General features: G+C 28.8%; 2 protein-coding genes across 4 annotated transcripts; both read right to left on the minus strand.

The window, feature by feature from the left end:
- Positions 1-2,147: 2,147 nt before the first annotated feature.
- Positions 2,148-15,406, minus strand: LOC126923647 (telomere-associated protein RIF1-like). 3 transcript variants are annotated; one of them, XM_050737328.1, is made up of 17 exons: positions 15,248-15,406; positions 14,953-15,189; positions 14,566-14,868; positions 14,188-14,391; positions 13,708-14,002; positions 13,298-13,644; positions 12,625-13,219; positions 12,337-12,539; positions 12,093-12,236; positions 11,837-12,002; positions 11,550-11,757; positions 11,239-11,462; positions 10,712-11,110; positions 7,992-10,616; positions 6,232-7,793; positions 5,851-6,148; positions 2,148-5,744 (listed from the first exon to the last, which is right to left on the minus strand). In XM_050737328.1, exons 3-17 carry the CDS (start codon positions 14,661-14,663, stop codon positions 5,028-5,030), a joined length of 8,085 nt encoding a protein of 2,694 aa, XP_050593285.1. In that variant the 5' UTR covers positions 14,664-14,868; positions 14,953-15,189; positions 15,248-15,406; the 3' UTR covers positions 2,148-5,027. The 3 variants fall into 3 exon arrangements, with proteins under 3 accessions (XP_050593285.1, XP_050593284.1, XP_050593286.1); XM_050737327.1 differs by having other exon boundaries at positions 14,953-15,400; XM_050737329.1 differs by having other exon boundaries at positions 10,823-11,110; positions 14,953-15,399.
- Positions 15,407-16,059: 653 nt separating this feature from the next.
- On the minus strand, positions 16,060-18,117 carry LOC126923650 (telomerase Cajal body protein 1). Its single transcript, XM_050737336.1, has 5 exons — positions 17,858-18,117; positions 17,103-17,746; positions 16,794-17,026; positions 16,469-16,702; positions 16,060-16,403 (listed from the first exon to the last, which is right to left on the minus strand). Exons 1-5 carry the CDS (start codon positions 17,906-17,908, stop codon positions 16,186-16,188), a joined length of 1,380 nt encoding a protein of 459 aa, XP_050593293.1. The 5' UTR covers positions 17,909-18,117; the 3' UTR covers positions 16,060-16,185.
- Positions 18,118-18,260: the final 143 nt, after the last annotated feature.

Here is an 18,260-nt window from a genome sequence, read left to right on the forward strand (position 1 = left end):
AACGAACGAATTTTATGCAACATCCCTCTCAAACTCTGATCTAAAAGCATATAGCAGTTTATACAGTCACGGTATATCCTTCCTTAAACCGGCCTGTATAAATCGTACCCATTTTTTCACCTTTTACATTGATTATCCTATGTATCTTTATATAAGAGTAACTTAAACAATTTTATAAATCCCTCGTTGAAATGAAGATATCACGTTGCATAAATACGAAAGGAACGATAGAATGAAAATACGTTAGGCGTTGAAAAGTCACAGAATGTGGGCAAAAAAAAGTGTTACCAAAAAAAAAAAAAAAAATGAGCGATTGCAAAAAAAAATCGCGCTACGCCGATGTTGACCCGTGTAAAACTGTATGGATCGATGCAGTGCCCGGATATAGTGTCATATTGTTTTAAAAACAGTGGAAAATACCTTCTCTCCTTAAGCCTTAAATCATTCTATCAAAAACGATACTTTCCATTCTCTCTTTATATAACGTTACATTTTTTCTTCGATCCTCTTTCTTTATTTAACGATAATTTTAACGATATCGTTCGACGATATTCGATTGCCAGACGCGTTAACATTTTTATAAAACGAGCTTCTTCGTTTTACAAACTCTCGGGCATTTGCCACTAACGTGACGTTACCCTTTTTCCGAGTACAGCCATTATAAGCCAAGTAATTAAACTACTTATCGCTTTCCTTAATCGTTTAATAGCCGATTGGCCGAGTCATGATTTAATAATAAAGATCACAGCTTGATACAAATACGATAGGATATTAAAAATATCGACATTTTCATGGTATTTATCGTGATAATTTATTGTTCAATATTGAAAATTGAATTCACGAAATATCGATAAATTTATAATATTTGATGCTGCAACAGAAATGTTCTGACAAAATATTTGGCGTTGCAAACAGGTGTTGGACGAAACAAACAAAAATCCGAACATTTTAATTTAGATTTATTAGGCTCATCGCTTTTTCGGGATAGATATTTCTGAAACTTACACTCCCTTCATAAATATAAAGATAATTAGTTTCATAAGTTTCGTTATGTTTCTTTGTTAGAAGTAACTCAGTTAATAGCTTCGAAACTTTTATTCATACTAAAGATTATTATTATAGTACTTTGAAATAAATGGGAAAGGACGTTCCTGTTTGATCTTAAAGAAAATTTTAATAATTCTGCTAATATAGATAACAATATAAATTTAATAATTACCATCCTTTCTTCCCGATCATCCCTGAAAGAAAAAGATGTCCGTATATGCTCTTTTCATATTTCAATATCCCACGTCCAGAAAAATGGAATCTAAATAAAGTTTTTCCCCATGTGATAAGTATTATAACGAGCATTTTACTTTGTATATTTCATGCACTTTTGCACGTTTGAATTTCCTACAAATACACGTACGATTTAATTCGATGACCTGTTTTATAACACGTGCGCCATACGTATAGCATTTTTTCTCTACGTTTGTTAGACGAAAAATAGAATGTGAATAATAAATACATAACTCTTTGGATTTCGTGTATCGATTACACGTGCTATAAGAAGCAGAATATGGCGCGCATCCCCTGACGTCGAACAGCGGGCATCGTATTTTGATACAAGTTTCTTTGGGAATATACAATTTCAAATATAATTGAACGCGTATCTCTCTGATTTCGATCCAATAAGCGTGGATAATGTCTCAAATAAGACGCGTACGCGATTACGGCTTTACACGAAAACTTATTTATGGAGCACCGTAGCTAAAAATAGATACTCGCTGTTATAAATGATAGATATTAATACGGAAAGAATTATTTTCGCGTTTCAAAATTGATGTTTTAAGAGGAAATAAAAAGTAAAGACGCTTGGCAAACGTGCATTTCCGCGAAAGAGAATTCTGTGGCTGTTTAAAATTAATTAAATAAAAAAAAAAAGATCAAATTAAATAATTTATAAGCATAAGATATAAATACGAATTGAATTTTGATCAAATTACCGCTGTAATCTTCATGCATGAACGATATATAATAATAGTAGATTTTTCGAAAACGACCACGACTTTGCCTTTAAAAATAGAAATGGAGAAAATCAAAATCACACGCGAAATGTCTGCAAGTCTTGCGAAGCAGGTTTTCAGATAAAATGCACACAGAACAACTATAAAATTCATTTATTGTGTCTTATCAATTTGTATAAAATATTGATTTATCATTACAGGTCACACATGGATACGTGTATAATCTATTATACAATTTATCATTGTTACGTGTATCATATTGTTTAAGACCCAAGAAAACCTATGTATATACCGTTTAAACTGTAACTGAAATCGTTTACATATATGTATATGATTAATGCATTAGCAGAAGTATATAGCTCCTTTCGATCAGATTAGATAAAGAGAAGTACGATATCTGCCAATAATTTAAATTTCATATTCACACGAATAAATAAATAGTTACTTTTATCACATACGGGTTTTACCAATTAACAAATCTTGAGGATTTAAAAGCCACAAATTATTACATAAACTAGACTTCTTTGGGAAGATACGTGCAACAAAATTGCTCTTGTGCTTATTAATCCTAAAAAAGAAAAAATTGGTGCAACTTTCGATTAATCTCTCTTTCCTCCTTTTTCTTCTATCTTCTTTCTCTTTTAGAATCTTCATTTTAAAAATTAATATCTAGAACGTTCATTAGAGAAATAAGTTTCCGAAAATTAAATTCTAAAACATATTCTAATTAATTCTAATTATTGATTAATAAAACTGAAGAAATTTTGTTTTCCTTCGTACTGATAAATCATACCAAACTGTAACGCAGAAAGGAGCAAGCTGTCTTTTCTAACATATTTTACTTAAAACACTAACTTGTGAGACATACGGAGAAAATGACTAATCATAAACACATATCAATTATTGTTGCCGTTAGATCTTGTTTTTCGTAAAGTAAAACCTGAACGTTTGCAAAATGTCAATCTTTGAAAATATATAATTATCTGCTTGTTCGAGGCACTCGTACATCTCACATCGATATTAGCATGCGCTTATAACGATAAATATGTCGTTATTATATCTAAAGAACGTTTGTAGAAATGCTTACTTCTAATATTTAAAGCTTATCATTCCTTATAATCGGTAATAAATGTTCGTAACCATCCATTATTGTATATTTAACGTTCTTTTTTTTTATATTTTTTATTGTATGTATACTTTTTTTTATCATTATTATAGCGATATGACGGGTACAAGTGCATCCTGTGTGTCAAGGTACCTATCTCGTATGTACAACATTACTTCTAAACTATGTAACATCTCAACATGAAAATGTCAAATCAAATCAATTGTTAGTACTCGCTCAATATCCATTGCAGATGAATCTCGTGACAAGAAAAATTTCAACGAATAAATTTACTTATTTGTACAATAGAGAAAATAACTGGCAATTGACAATAACATAAGAATGGTAACAGTCAAATAATAACAACTTTCTTATTCACAGATCATGTAATGTTGAGATGTTATACATATTCATGTACATCCTAAAGAATAATAAAGCATTTGATAAAAATAGCTGGTTTTTATTACAATCAGTGGAGATGCGATTAATAATAATGAGATTTCATGATATCTATTGATATAAGATATTTTTAATATTAGCAATTAAACTTCTCAGGTTACTGTTAATTATGAACAAGCTTTCAATAAAAAATATGAACTTATTTGAATCTGTCTTTTGGTCAATTCACGTTTAAAAATACACAGGCATTGTTTTATGCTTTTATCCTTTCTTTCTCCTCCATTTTCAATGCAAACAGTCGCAAAAGACTACCTACAAAATAGATTTTTTTTCTTTATACGCAAAAAAGAGTACTTAAATGTATAATCTCTGAAGTACCAGTCTGTGCAAAATACTTTAAAGTTTGAACACAGTTTTTACATCGAAACAAAAGCTTTTTTCTAACTTTGTTCCAATTTTTTCTTCCTTTCTTCCTAAATTAAGACAAGGAATCTTGTGAAAACTAAGACTTGAAATTTCTATCTCAATTTAGTAAGAACTAGGTGTTAAATATTTATATTTGATCCTTGACTTCTAAACAGATTAACAACATAGTAACCAATACATAGCCAACTGATTATATTGGTATTTTTTCAACAATTATTATTACAGTTAATCTACATCCGTAATATTTACAATATTGTATACTTTAAAATTAATAGATGTTGTATGTGTAGCTTGTATAGTAGATTTATATAAGTTGAATTTTCATTTCTAACTTTAACTGAAATAGAATACTTTTCTTTGAACGCACCAAAATCAAAGTAGTGGTACGAACATCATTTGAAATAAAACATATTCTATTAATCTGTCAGTCAGTAATTTATTGCATTAAGTCTTATCGAGTATCCTTACTTGCTCAGAGGGTATTTTTCTTTTATATGACATAACATTTACAAAAAGATTCAGTTTATAATCACGTCTCAAGTACTTCTCTGTATGAGTAATCTAGCAATCACATAATACAAAGTAACTACTTTTACGTTCTCAAAATTGGAATTACAAATTATCGATAAAAATAATACGTCCAATTATAATTGGAGCTATTGATTTTATGAAATAGACGAAATAAATGTGAAAATAATCGGAAATTAAATAATGAAAAATGTTATTCTTTTTTTTTACATGATAAACAATACACGAGAACATAACAAATATAGTAAGCATATTTAGTTAAGTCAGATATTGATGGTATTCAATATAATTACAACCAGAATTTTAAAATATTAAATCATTGAGACAATTGTTCTCTTAATAAATACCTTCTATATCTTAGTACAAAGCTGTTAATATATGTCATGCCATAACATAATACTATCGACAGATTTCTCCGTAAAATTTAATTTGCGAAGAAAACGATACTATAATACATGTCAGTGTTGTCAAGGATCATATCATTGAGAATTACAAATAATATTAATAATAAATATCATACACAAAGATCATGAATCGATCAGTAAATAAAAACACTTGTTTTAGTCGTTCTCTTGTTTTACCATTAGTTTAGCCTTCATAGATTCATAGAATACTTGGAGAAGATCTTCCCGACTGAACTTCGAACTGACTGCTTCAAAAATCTTTAATAAATCCTCTTTCGATTCACAGAATTGTTCGATACATTCGACTGCAAACTGGGAAGACCAAAGTTTACTGAAAATATTCTCCATAACAGGAGAAGATTGAGATTCCAAAGCTTGCGCTATGTCAGATGGACTATTATTTTGCAATGCTATATCTAAAACGACACGCGGTGGTATTAATTCATCATTTGCGACTGTATGGCTAATGATTACATCCATTGGCATTCTTTTTAACATAGCGTTCAAACTAGATAATTCTGTCATAGGCTTCCTTATCCCCTGTTGTTCTTCTTCTTTCAATTTTTTTGACAACATTTCAGCAAGTTCTGAAGATATACATTTTTCATAAACAGCATCCTTAACTTCGTTAAAATCGAGAATATCCAAACAATCACTGGTCTTTATCTTTTTTCTATATGTATTCAATACTTTTACAAAAAATTGTTTATCAGCACTGAAAATATCAGGAAGCCGAAGCAAAACTTTATTCACTCCACAAGCACGGCATGCCATCTTCAATATTACTTCATTAGAATTTTTTCTATTTTCAGTGCCAAGCATTCTGATGGTTTCACTTTCCAGTTCCACCTGTGACACATGTCTCATTTTGTTCTGCAAAAACAAATAATTGTATATTTTTAGCTAAATATCTTTTAATTTTTAATCAGCATCAGAGCTGTGATGAAACACCATACAGAAATACAAACAAAATATTTACTTTATATTGTAGAAGAAGTTTTTCTGGGGTGCATCTCCTTACTGCACTTTCTAGCACTAAGTTAACATCTATCTCATCCAGAAGGTCTTCCAAAGCCATTTGTGCTGCAACCGATTTTGTCGCTTTATTCGCTCCTGCTTTGGATAGATAAATAGAATCAATACTAGTACAGGTTCCAACAGTTTTTGTTGCTTGTGTTGTTGTCACTGCATTTCCAGCGCAAGAGCTAGAATCTTCAGTATCATTTTCTGATGTAGAAATGGTAACCTTAGATGATGCTGGCGTATTCGTAATTTGTCTAAATAAAAACAGAATTTTGTTATACAATCATCATAAAGGAAAAAAGAATAAATACATAATTTAATACTATTATTAACATACGTAGTTGTCACATTTGATGATTCTGATCCAGTCGTTTGTGCAACTTCATACATTGCTTGAGAATTAGCTTTAGAAGCATCAACTGTAGGCATATTTGACAATTCATTTGAAGCTGATTCTGTTGTTTCCTTAACCATCTTACATGCATTCTTATCGATTATAACATTGTTAAAAACTGTACTAGAGCTTGGCTGGCTTAATGGTATATGATTTATTAATTCATTACGTATTTCATCAGTGCTGCTTTTTATTGCTTGATCTTCGGTCGTTACTTTCCGCGTAGATGCAGGTACATTAATATTTACAGAACATGATACTTCGTTGTTTTTTGATACTTTTTCAGCATGTTTTTTCTCAAAACATTTTAAAACACTTTTTACAAATTCAACTTTTGAATTACTCTTTACTGGAATTCTGTTTATTTCACGTTCAGATAATTGGGCGAGATCCCCAATGGTTTGAACATTTCTATGTTTAAAATACGTAAGTAAATGTTGCACCCAAAGAGGATTAGTCAAATGATCAATGATAGATGTTATAGGTTCTTTACACAGTATTAATGTGGGATATATAGGTTGAATAGAATCTAATAATTCTGGATGTGGAGTTTCTACATTAAATTCGCTTGTATTCTGATTGTCTTGACTTGAAGGTAAGCTTCCAAATACTGAATCTGTAACGGGTAGAGTATCTTGTTCTTGCATATTCTCTTGCGTATTCTCAGTTGCTTGTGTACTAGTCCTTATTAATTTTCCGCAGAAAATTTCGTCTGAGTTTGCTGAAGAATTCAATGCAGTAAGGTTTGCTGCATCTATTGTATCGTCCAAATATTCAGAATTCGCATGTTTTTCTGATGAATGTTTTATTATAGAATTGTCCTGAACATTGTATTTCAGCAGATCTAATGAATTATTCATAATAGATGTATTTTGTACAGCACTTGTATCAACATCAGAAGTCCTTTCTTCAACAATATCATTATGTTTAGTAGCTATTCCGGTAAACATGTCTTCCTGTGTCATTGAATGATCAAATTCATTACTTTCTAAACTAACATTACAGTCTTTTGATACTTCCAAAGATTCATCTTTTTGGCTTTGACCTATTTTGCTTGTAAATGTCGGTTCTACATGTTTGGAAAACGTTGAATCTTGGGTAATTTCAAGTTCAACGTTTAAATTATTAATTTTAGTCTTATTTGGCATTGGAACCGCATTTATTGACTCATCTTCAACAGAATTACACATTTGCACATCAGTATCTATAGTAACATTCTCGGAATATTCTAATTCTTCAGCTATTTTTGTTAATAATTCGTTTTCTCTTTCACATTGTATGTCAACTTCAGATGCATTTGTCACATCAGTTTCTTCATCTTTTTCCAACTTATCTGAGTCTGTTGATACCAATTTCTGCTTAATTTGTTTTAACCTTAATGTCGAATCTTTACGTACTAGTCCACGCGAAGTAAATTTAATAGCTTTATAGATTGAGTCAGTAGATGTAATTTCATATCCCATTTCCTTTGAAACTGGAGGATCCGCAAAGCTTACTCTTTTTCGCTACAATAAAATATAATATATCACAATCAACATGTCTTAATTCTAAAATTACGTTAAAAAATATTTACATATTTAGAAACATTATTTTACATATCAATATAATTATAGAAATATATAAATTACAAATAAAATTATAAATAAAATCATATTTTTATATTTTATCAAATAGCCTGTTATTATACATTTGAAAAAGATTACCTTACTAGGAGTTACAGATTCAGGATCAGGTTCTGGAATATATTGACGTTGACGTTTTAATATACTTGCACTTGGAGATGCAGTCAATGAAGGTGGATTTGCACTTGACCATTCTAGAATTGGCAATTCATCTGCTTGAAGCATGGTTTCTTCACCTATTTTATCAGTTTGAGCATCAGTTTGTGCAGATATGCAATCTACTGATTTGTCAGCTTTTGTGAAAACTTTTTCTCCATCATTTTTCAAATTAGAAAATAATTTTATTGGAGGGGAAGAACAATAATCTGTTGACCTCATATTATTAAAAATTTTCTCTTGTCTGCTGCTACATGTTGCTGTTATTTTATCAACTTCTTTCAACATAGGTGCTTGTTCTTTTTTTCCAAGCAACATATCATTGTCCGTATCTTTGGATTTTACTCTTTTAACTGTATATTCTTCATCTAAACTTATTACATGGTCTTCAGCTTCCATTCTTGCTTGTTTTGTTACTAACCCTAACATATGAGCTGCACGTCCTTGTGCTGAGTAGGTTTTTGATTTTGTCTGGCGTTTGATATTACTTTTAGGCGATGATAACTCAAGCAAGGATTTAAACACTGATCCATCATTTACTTTTTGCACTTCAGATACACTATCCTTTTCATTATCACATAAATTATTTTCAATAATAGGAGTTGAAATCTTTGGTTCACTGATACTGATTTCATTGGTTTCTTCAAATTCCTTAACATTATCTTTAGGAACTTCAATATTGTCGTTATCACAATCATTTGAAACAATTTTAGCTACTTCCTCATCCTCAGCTGTAGCATCACAGCATTTCATCAAAGGAGAAATATCGTCCACTTTATTAATTTTAATAAAACATTGCTTTTCAGTACATTTTTTTAATAATTCTGATGTTTCTTGGGAACATTCTACTATATCTTCTGCATCATCTTGAGTTTGACTTTTTCCTTCTATGGACTTAAGATCTTGATTTAAAATTTGTGTTTCGCTATATGATTTATTATTATTAACTACTTCAACATTATTTTCAGCAGATTTTTTTGTATAAAGTAAATCACATTTATCGTCTGATATACTTTTTGAAATAATTTCTGTCTGTTCATTTTCTTCTTGTTTCTTTTCCCCTACTTCTTTTTCTCCTTCTAATGAATTCTTTTTATTCTGTAAAATAGTTTTTGTATCTTCAATTTTGTTAAGTTCAATTCTTACTTTTGATAATTTACTTTTATCTAATTTAGATAATGCTTGTGAATCTTCTACTACATCTTCCATATCATTTTGAGTGTGACTTCTACCTTCAGTAAATTTAATATTTTGAACAGTATCATTAATTTCAATAGCTCTTTCGGTATTAAGTAAATCGCACTTATTATTTGGTATACTTTTTGAATTAACTTCTATTTCTGCAGTTTCTTCTTTTATATTTTCTTCGACTTTTCTTTGTCCTTCTAATCCACTCTTTTTATTTTGTAAGATCTTTCTTGTATCTTCACCTTTTTTAACTTCAATTTTATCCGATCTCTTAGATCTGCCTCTATGTTTCGCTTCTCTCTTTGCAATATTAGCACCTTTGTTTTCTTCTGGTTGCTTTTTATCATCACAACACTTGGATCGCCGACTACGTGATAAAGGACTGTCAAATACCATATTTATACGTAAACGAGATATTTCATTCCTAGTACGTTGGCTTAAATTCGCTTCATCAATTGCTATTACACTCGTTACTGCATTATCATTTTCTACAGATTTACACCTATCGCTATCACTAGCTGTCTCCGTTAAAAGAACTTTTCTTCGTTGACGCGAATTAGTTGTTTCGCTTTCACTATCTGAAATTGATTTTCGTTTAACACCTCTTCTTTCTTCTTTGGTCAATTTATTTTCTACATTTTCTGATGCTTTTTGTTTATTAATTATTTCTGACTTGTCTTGGATTAATTTCGTCTTTAAGGTGCTTCGCAAAATTTTATTTGTGTTTGACTGTCCCGGTTGATTGCAAACAATTTCTTCAAGTTTTGACAGAGTATCAGGCTTTACAACAACATTATAACGACTGCGTCGTTTACTACTATCTAACATAGATTGAGATAGACTTTTGTCATCTTTATTTTCTAAAGATTTCTCTTGTGTATTAGCATCTAAATCTGCTGAAGTTTTTGGATCTGCATTGTCATAAGCATTTTTCACTGTTATTATTTGATCTTCTTCTATGAGCAAATTTTCATTACTGTAAGCATTATCTTTTGCTTTTTGTACAGATTCTAATGGTATATTTTGTTCAACGTTGTCTGTTGATTTTGTATCATTTTCAGCAGTTGATTTACTAACTGCTTCTAATTCCTTCATTTCAATTTTGTTTTCTTTATTTGCATCATCGTCCAACATATTTCTTATTGAATTATCCTTTTTGTTATGATCTTTCTCTGCTTCTCCTAAACTTTTACTTTTTTTATCAAACCATTCTTGTAAATTTTGAGTATCTTGTGATGAAGATTGTGACAAATCATTATACAATGCTGCAATATCTTCTTTCCTTCGTTTCAAAGACTCTTTCTGGTGTTCTGTCAAGCGATTGACATCAAACTTTAAGTCTGTTTTAATGAAAACATAATCCTGTAATTGAAAAAATGCAAAGTATAATAGTTACAGAAGAAACATATTTACAATTATTACATAAATCCTGTATATATATATATATATGTATATACCTGTGACTCAGTGTCAATTGATACTTTCTTTTCTGTATTTCTGACTGGTTCTGATTCCTTAACTAATTTTTGGCTATTAATCCCTTTTAAAAAACCACTAACAGTACTTACTTGGCTTAGTGACTTTTCAATTTGAACATTTTTCAATTTTGCAATTTCAGCCTTGCTTAATATTTTATTTTTCCCTACTTCTTTTTCAATTTCTTCCAGTATTAATTTAGGACTATCACGTAACACATTTTTTAATTGGAAGAGAGACATTGTTTGAACTTGTATGTCAAGACTTGAATGATTTAATGCTTTAATAATTATTCTTTTGTAAGATGAAAGAAGACTATAATTTATTAGTTTACCAAGTCCTTTAAAAATTACAATTATACTTTCCCATGTACTTGCTATCTACAAATGAAATATTTTAAGGTTAATTTTATTTTTACTATATATTCAATTAAATATTGTAGAATATTCATCAATTAAATGAATATTATATCAATTAAATATAAAAGAATATTAAAAATTATGTATACCTCTTTATGTAGCATTTCTAATTCAGATTGAAGCATGAGTTCAATAGCAGGTTTACAAACGAGCAAATATAATATTACTTTTTCTGCATTATATCCATAGATAGTAATAATTACTGCTGACAGTGCTTTAAGAGCACGTTCACATTCTTTAGTTCTTTTATGAGATAAAAAGTACATGACAAGATCCACGATAAGATGTATAATAGATGGAATTTCTGTATTCGCTGAAAGTTAGATTGAAAATTAAATATTTATCTTATACATTCATTAAGGTTGTTTCCTTCCAAACTTCCGTTAAATCATTAACATACCCAATAAAAGCTTATAGTTGATAGTATTCAGCAACGCGTCTAAACAGTTTAAAATAAGATTAGAAGATCCTCCATTTTCTGTTAAACAATGTTGCATAATACTTGCAATATTTAACAAAACTTCGTTTGATTTTACTGTTGTTATAAGATCTGTTCGCATTTCGAAATGCTTATATAAACATTTCCAAGCCTTTGCTACTTCTTGAACCTACCATAAATAGCATATAAACTAAGATAAAAGTTTATGTATGTAATTTAGAAGTTATAAATTATTTAATAAAATTAACCTGTTTGTGATCCCCCAAATGTATATACATAAATGGAAATGCTACAATAGATTCAACAGTTTTAAAGTTATGTTCTGTAGTACTTCCTTCATTAATTTCTTGTATATCACTCATATATTCTCCTAATACACTTGCCAAAATAAACCATAATTCAAGAACAACAGATCTGGAAAATATTGTAAAAATAATAAAAAGGTAAGATAAAATTAACTTTATAATTAATATTAATTACTATTTTAAATTGCCTATAACTTACTCATTTTTATCTTCTGCGTTTAATAGTAAATATATTTTTTCATGCATTTCTTTCAGACAATTAAATGCATGTAAATAATACACGTTTTTCTTTTGAGACTTGATACATTGCCAAATAAGACATTTTAATGCTTTATAATGATTCCTTAAAGAGACAGTTATAATATGTTTCAGTGCATCTTTTTATAACAATAACACATGTTGCACTAGTATTAGTACTAATATATATTTGTATCAATACTCACTTTTCAGCTTTATTTAGAATTGAAGTTTGTAGAAGTTTGAATACCAATTTTAACAATGTATCATCTTGAAAATCAAAATCTGTACTTAAATCAGCAATTTCAAATAAGATTGTGTCAAGAATCAAATCTTTAATCATTGGTTTATCCCCAGCATAGTTTGTTAATTCTGCAATAACCCGTGTCATATCTTTATACATAATCTCCTGTAAAATATCATTTAGCAATTATTTTATATAAATGTATTTTAAAACAGCCATGTATTTTTTCTTTAATAATATTTAAACCAACCTTTTCTGCAATTTTTGATTCTGATCTAATTTTAATTTTTACATAACTGACTAAGCTTGTCCATAGTATTTTACCAAATTGATATCTGTTTTTCATTTCTGCATTTGTAAGTTGGCTCAGTACAAGCAGAGCTTCTCCTACACTGTGAATTATACTTTTATAACATTCTCGAAAGACAGTATCAGATATAGGATGCGGAAGTCTTTCTTCCAATATTGGAGCAGTATAACTTTCTTGTTTTGTGACAAGAAGTTGACATAAAGCATCCACAGCAACAACTTTTGTTTTAAAAAATCTTTTTCCTGGTGAGGCTACCACATCAAACTTTGAAGATAATAATGGTGTATCTCCAAGAGGTCCAAAACAAAAATTTAAAAACTGTGTGATTACAGGATTAACAAATTTATGAATGTCTTTATAAAGCTTAACAATTACATGCCACCAAACTTCTAACTTTGTTAATGCTATTAATTCAGTTTTACTATTTTTGGCATTCAATGGAATACATAGCAATTTTACTCGTCTAGCAGTAGCAAGTTCTTGCGGGTCTAAAGCAAAATTGTCCACCAGTAATTTCCATGAAAGAAATGCTTGCCTGTACCATAAGATATTATCATCATTATTTCTAATTTGTATTGAAAAATATAATTTTTGATATAAGCATTATATATACCTGCGTATAATTGTATCTGTAGATTTAAATGCTTTTTCTTCAACACTTAATAAATTATTTATTAAACCAGCACCACGATGGAGGTCCACACCAAGAAACTGAATACTAACATTCCATTGTGTAGCCCAATCTAATTCACATGTAGATACTAAAAGTAACATACGTTTGCAGTATGTAGACTGTAATGTTGCTATATAACGAGTCCATGCAGGTGCTAGTTTAGTACGAACATGTGATACTATATTTGTAGCTAAAGCTTGTTGTAGAAGTTTTAAAGCAGGACCTCTTTGTCGTTTATGACCCATATAAGCTAACAGTATTACTTTATCCATTAACAGGGCATGAAACTGTAAAGACATTCAATTTAGTATTTTTATATTTTTGTAATATTACAAATATTGCTTACATACTCTTTGAACTTTAATATCTGATGTTGTTGCAGCCACTTTATACAATCTTCTTAATAAAGTTATACAATAGTTAATTGTTTCTTCTTCTACCCTTTGATCATCTGATAGTGGTTTACTTTCTGCATCTATCAATGCTTGTAGATTATCTACGCATGCATTTGATGCCGTCCATGGCATTGTATTTGTTTGTATTGTACACATACAATTATTAAAGAAGTTTACAGCATATGCGTCATAAGCAAATGTTGATATAGCACTGTCTTCAACTACCTCTAATAACTTAAGAATTTTTAATCTGAAATTGCAATGATTAAAAGAAGTTATTAAGTTAAGTTAAGAAGTTGAAATTATTAATGCTTACATAAACCAATAAAATTATAGTTTACCAATAACATAAAATTATTAAATTAAATTATAAAATTATTAAATTATTAAATAAAATAAAAATTATTAAAATTTAAATATTTTATATAAACAAACCTATTTTTTGGACTTATCTGCCACATAGCTTCAAATAAATTTAAAGTATGATCTTTGAAGTCCTGAATAACTACATTTAATGTTTCGTATGCTTCATTTTGTATGTCATTATTTCCATTTGCAAATGCATCTATAACCAGTTTACATAATTCCTTATATTGCTCTTCTTTAATAGATTTTGTAGATTCTAATTTTTTACTGTTGCTGAAAGTAACATGATTATTAGCAAGTTTAACAAAATCTACATATTACAATATAATATATTTTATATAAAAAAAAGTTAATAATATTATTATAATTAAAATATGGTATGGTATAAATAAAATAAGGTAATATATATATATATGAATTTACAGATAAAAATATCGAGATTCGTACCTGCGGATATAGGTTAAAGCTTCACGTTTTTCCTTGATATTACTATTTTCCCGCAGCATTTTCAGCATTCGCGGGAAAGATTGCATGTTAGAAGCCATTCTACAAATCTTCGTCTTTCAAAGAATTACAATGGAATTTCGTTCATCTCATCAAAAATGTGTTTACGAAGAATTTTTCACGAAAATTAAAATAAGAACTTCTGCGCTCTTACTAATATATCACATGAGATTAAAATGAAATCGTTTACTGATCCCCTTTGGAAATCTTTTTTTATAGACATTCGATATCTTCAAAGACTATCTCCTACAAACAGCCGAGAAAACAGGTTGTAGTAAGCAATTATTAAGTATTAGTACGCATTAATACATAGCGCATATTGCCACACACCTTCTACTTCAGCTCTTTCTTCATTTCTCTGTTTACGTTTTCCTTTCTCCTACCTTTTTTTCCCTCTCCCCGTTTTTTTCTTTGCGTCAGAAAACCACAATGCAACCAACGAAAACAAGTTTTGTTTTTGGAATGAGATACAATTGGGTATACAACACTTTAACGTTTCACATTCCCGGCGAGTTTGCAAAGTGCACGTAAACTTCAAATACCGTTTTCAATAGATTTTCGCTACATCTAATCAAGGAATTATGTTAATTATTAAGACAAAAATATTCTTTATTTTGTTATGTACCTAAATTATAGAGGCACTTTGTAAACTGCGTAATACAATTCGAAAAATGCGTATCAGTAAAAATCATCCGTCCGCCAAAATATATATTCCTACCACGTGATGCTCAAATATTAAACTGAAACTGAAGTTGATTCGACTCACTCGACTGTGACGTACTAATGTACATTGTAAATTGTAATGTACAGATCCATGACTATGTAGGTAGAACAAGGATAAAATTGAATATTTGTTTAATGTTGTTTAAAAACATTAACAATTTCTATTTATAAGCAAGATATTATTTGACTTTATTTAAATATGAATTTTAGCAGATTCCATTCAATTATTTATATTTATAACTTTTATATTTCCTTGAAATAATTTTTAAAAAGCTTTGTACTTCCTTTATGTGCTACTTCAATGTATGTACTTACCATGTACGCATTTGTTGTACTTCCTCCCAAATATACACATCAAACTAATTAAAAGAAAATACCAAATTTATAGTAATTAGATTTGAACTTTTGTATTCGTAAATAAAATATTTGAAATAAATTGAAATATTTCAAACAATTTTTTCTAGAAATTATTAGAAATAATAAGAAATTGATTTACAAACATTTAGTTATTTAGTTTACTTTTAAATTATAGTTATTCAATCATAAAAAATTAAAAAATAAAAATATAATTTTTATTTGTAAATGTATTTTGTTATAAATTTTATATCCATTAAAAATTTCACTTTTATGTCATTTATTGGTAGAAGTAAATATTCAATTTATTTAAAAATTACATAGATAAACAGTTCTGTATAGTTAAATAATAAAACGCAATCATATAAATATTTTATTTAGAAATCTATATTATACATATATCAAATCATGAAAGGTATTGTATAAAATTCCACTTATAAAATAGTAATTGTATCTATTTTTACAATAGTTTATTATACTATCAAGTTAAGAACACAACCATAGTCGTACACTATTGTCCCTACCTTGTGGTAGGCCATCACAAAACCTTTGTCCTGTACTGATAGCAACGATGGGTAAACTTTTGTGCAAGCTTACACCATTTATACAGTCACATGATAATTTTATTTTATGTGATGCATGAAGATCTTCGCAATTTGAACTTTGTGGTAATTTCCAAATTGTAATATCTCCATTTGTACCACCTAAAATAATAAAAGAAATTATCTTTGCAATAATATAACATTTTAATTATTATTTATTAACATACCCGAAACTATTTCGTTTCCATGAGACGTAATATCAAACTGAATTCTCTGATTTGTATCAGACTGGCGTCCTTCAAGGGAGTACAGAACAGTACCTGGGTTACGCAAATCCCAACATAGAAATTCATTACTACGCCTAACTACAGAAAATAATTTTGTTCCACAAGGGCTAAATTCAATTTGAGTCACTCCGCTTCCTGTTTTAAAAGTACATAATGGTCCATCTCTATATAAACCTAACAAAAGTATATAAGTGAATTATCAGAATTATATTGCTAGCATTAGTGATATTTTCATAATGGAATATTATCGACATCATTTACTTACCAATGTTCTTAGAATATGTACCAAAAGCAACTAATCCTGGCATAATTGGATTTTCTCGAATACAGGAAACTAGACCTATTACATTTGGAAAATCTCTCTTAAATTGAATGGTATTTATTTGGCGACCTGGATGTTCCACATTAAACACTCTTAAAGCATTTTTGAAGCCAGCCCATACTTCTTTAGCAGAGTCAATAAATTGAATACTAATTGCAGCTTCTACTTCATCAACTCTAACAACAGAATAGAATATTTAATAAAAACTTAATGAAAATATAAATATATTGGTAAACTATATATATCACTAACTGATTATAAGCTCGATAAGTTGCTCTTAATTCACCATTAAAAGCATCCCATAAATGTATAGGACTTTCTCTACTTGTACTTAAAAAGCAACAACTTGCAGGTTCCCATGAATTCATAAAAGGATACCAACAAGCATCATATATAAGTCCTCCTTCTTTTATTGTTAAAGCTGCTGAAAATTTTGTGGATGATAAATTTGAAGGAATTTTTTCAGAATAAAATTCTGTAGGGAGTTCATAAATTCGAATCCTAAAATCTTCAGAAGGTACTAGTAAACATGTTTTATCAGGAGACCACTGACAACCCTTCGTAAAATTTTCATATGATTCAGTTGTCTGATATTCTGCAGTTGCTTCGCATAATAATCTTGGAGAATTATTCCAATTGTAATAAAAACAATTAGTTGAGTATATTTCTTCTATATTTTTTATAGCTTCAATTTTATTAGTAAGTAGCAAGCTTTCATTGTTTTGTACTTCTGGTATTTTCCTTGTAATATCTTCCTCTAATTTATCTGTTACTTCTGGTATTTTTTCTGTAGTACCTTCTTCTTTTTTCCCTCTTAAAATTTCATCTTTTTGAAAATCTTGTGACACTTTTGTATCTTTGAAAATTGATGATTCTTCAATCGCCACTGATTCTGGCTAAAATATACAATAAAATAGAAAGTCTATATTAATAAAAATTTAATAATTACTGTATAAATTTTTTATAAATTCATCAAGAAAATATTAATTTTAAGTTTTAAGATTTACCGTATCTATGACAGGTTTTGTAGTTGTTTCTGTATCTTCACAACATTCCATTGCAAATAATGAATGAAAACATTACCTTTTTACTTTATTATATTTAGAAAAGTACATACTTTATATAATTCAAACTTTTAAACATTAAAATATTTACATTAATATTAAAATACTTAAACATTAAAATATTGTAAAATATTCTTACAATTTATAAAATAACACATAAATCAAAAGAATTGTTTTTATATATATTTTATATATATATTGTATGTGTTGATCGTTTCTGTATAAAACTAGAATTGAGCACCATATATAAAATGAAAAGCGATTTAACTAAAAAAATAAACAATGCCACGTAGGGATATTTTTTTTTTTTTTTTTACTTAACTGTAAATTCTATAAATTACCAGAA

The sequence above is a fragment of the Bombus affinis genome, chromosome 13 (genome assembly GCF_024516045.1).
Source record: "Bombus affinis isolate iyBomAffi1 chromosome 13, iyBomAffi1.2, whole genome shotgun sequence".
Taxonomy (NCBI): Eukaryota; Metazoa; Arthropoda; class Insecta; order Hymenoptera; family Apidae; genus Bombus; species Bombus affinis.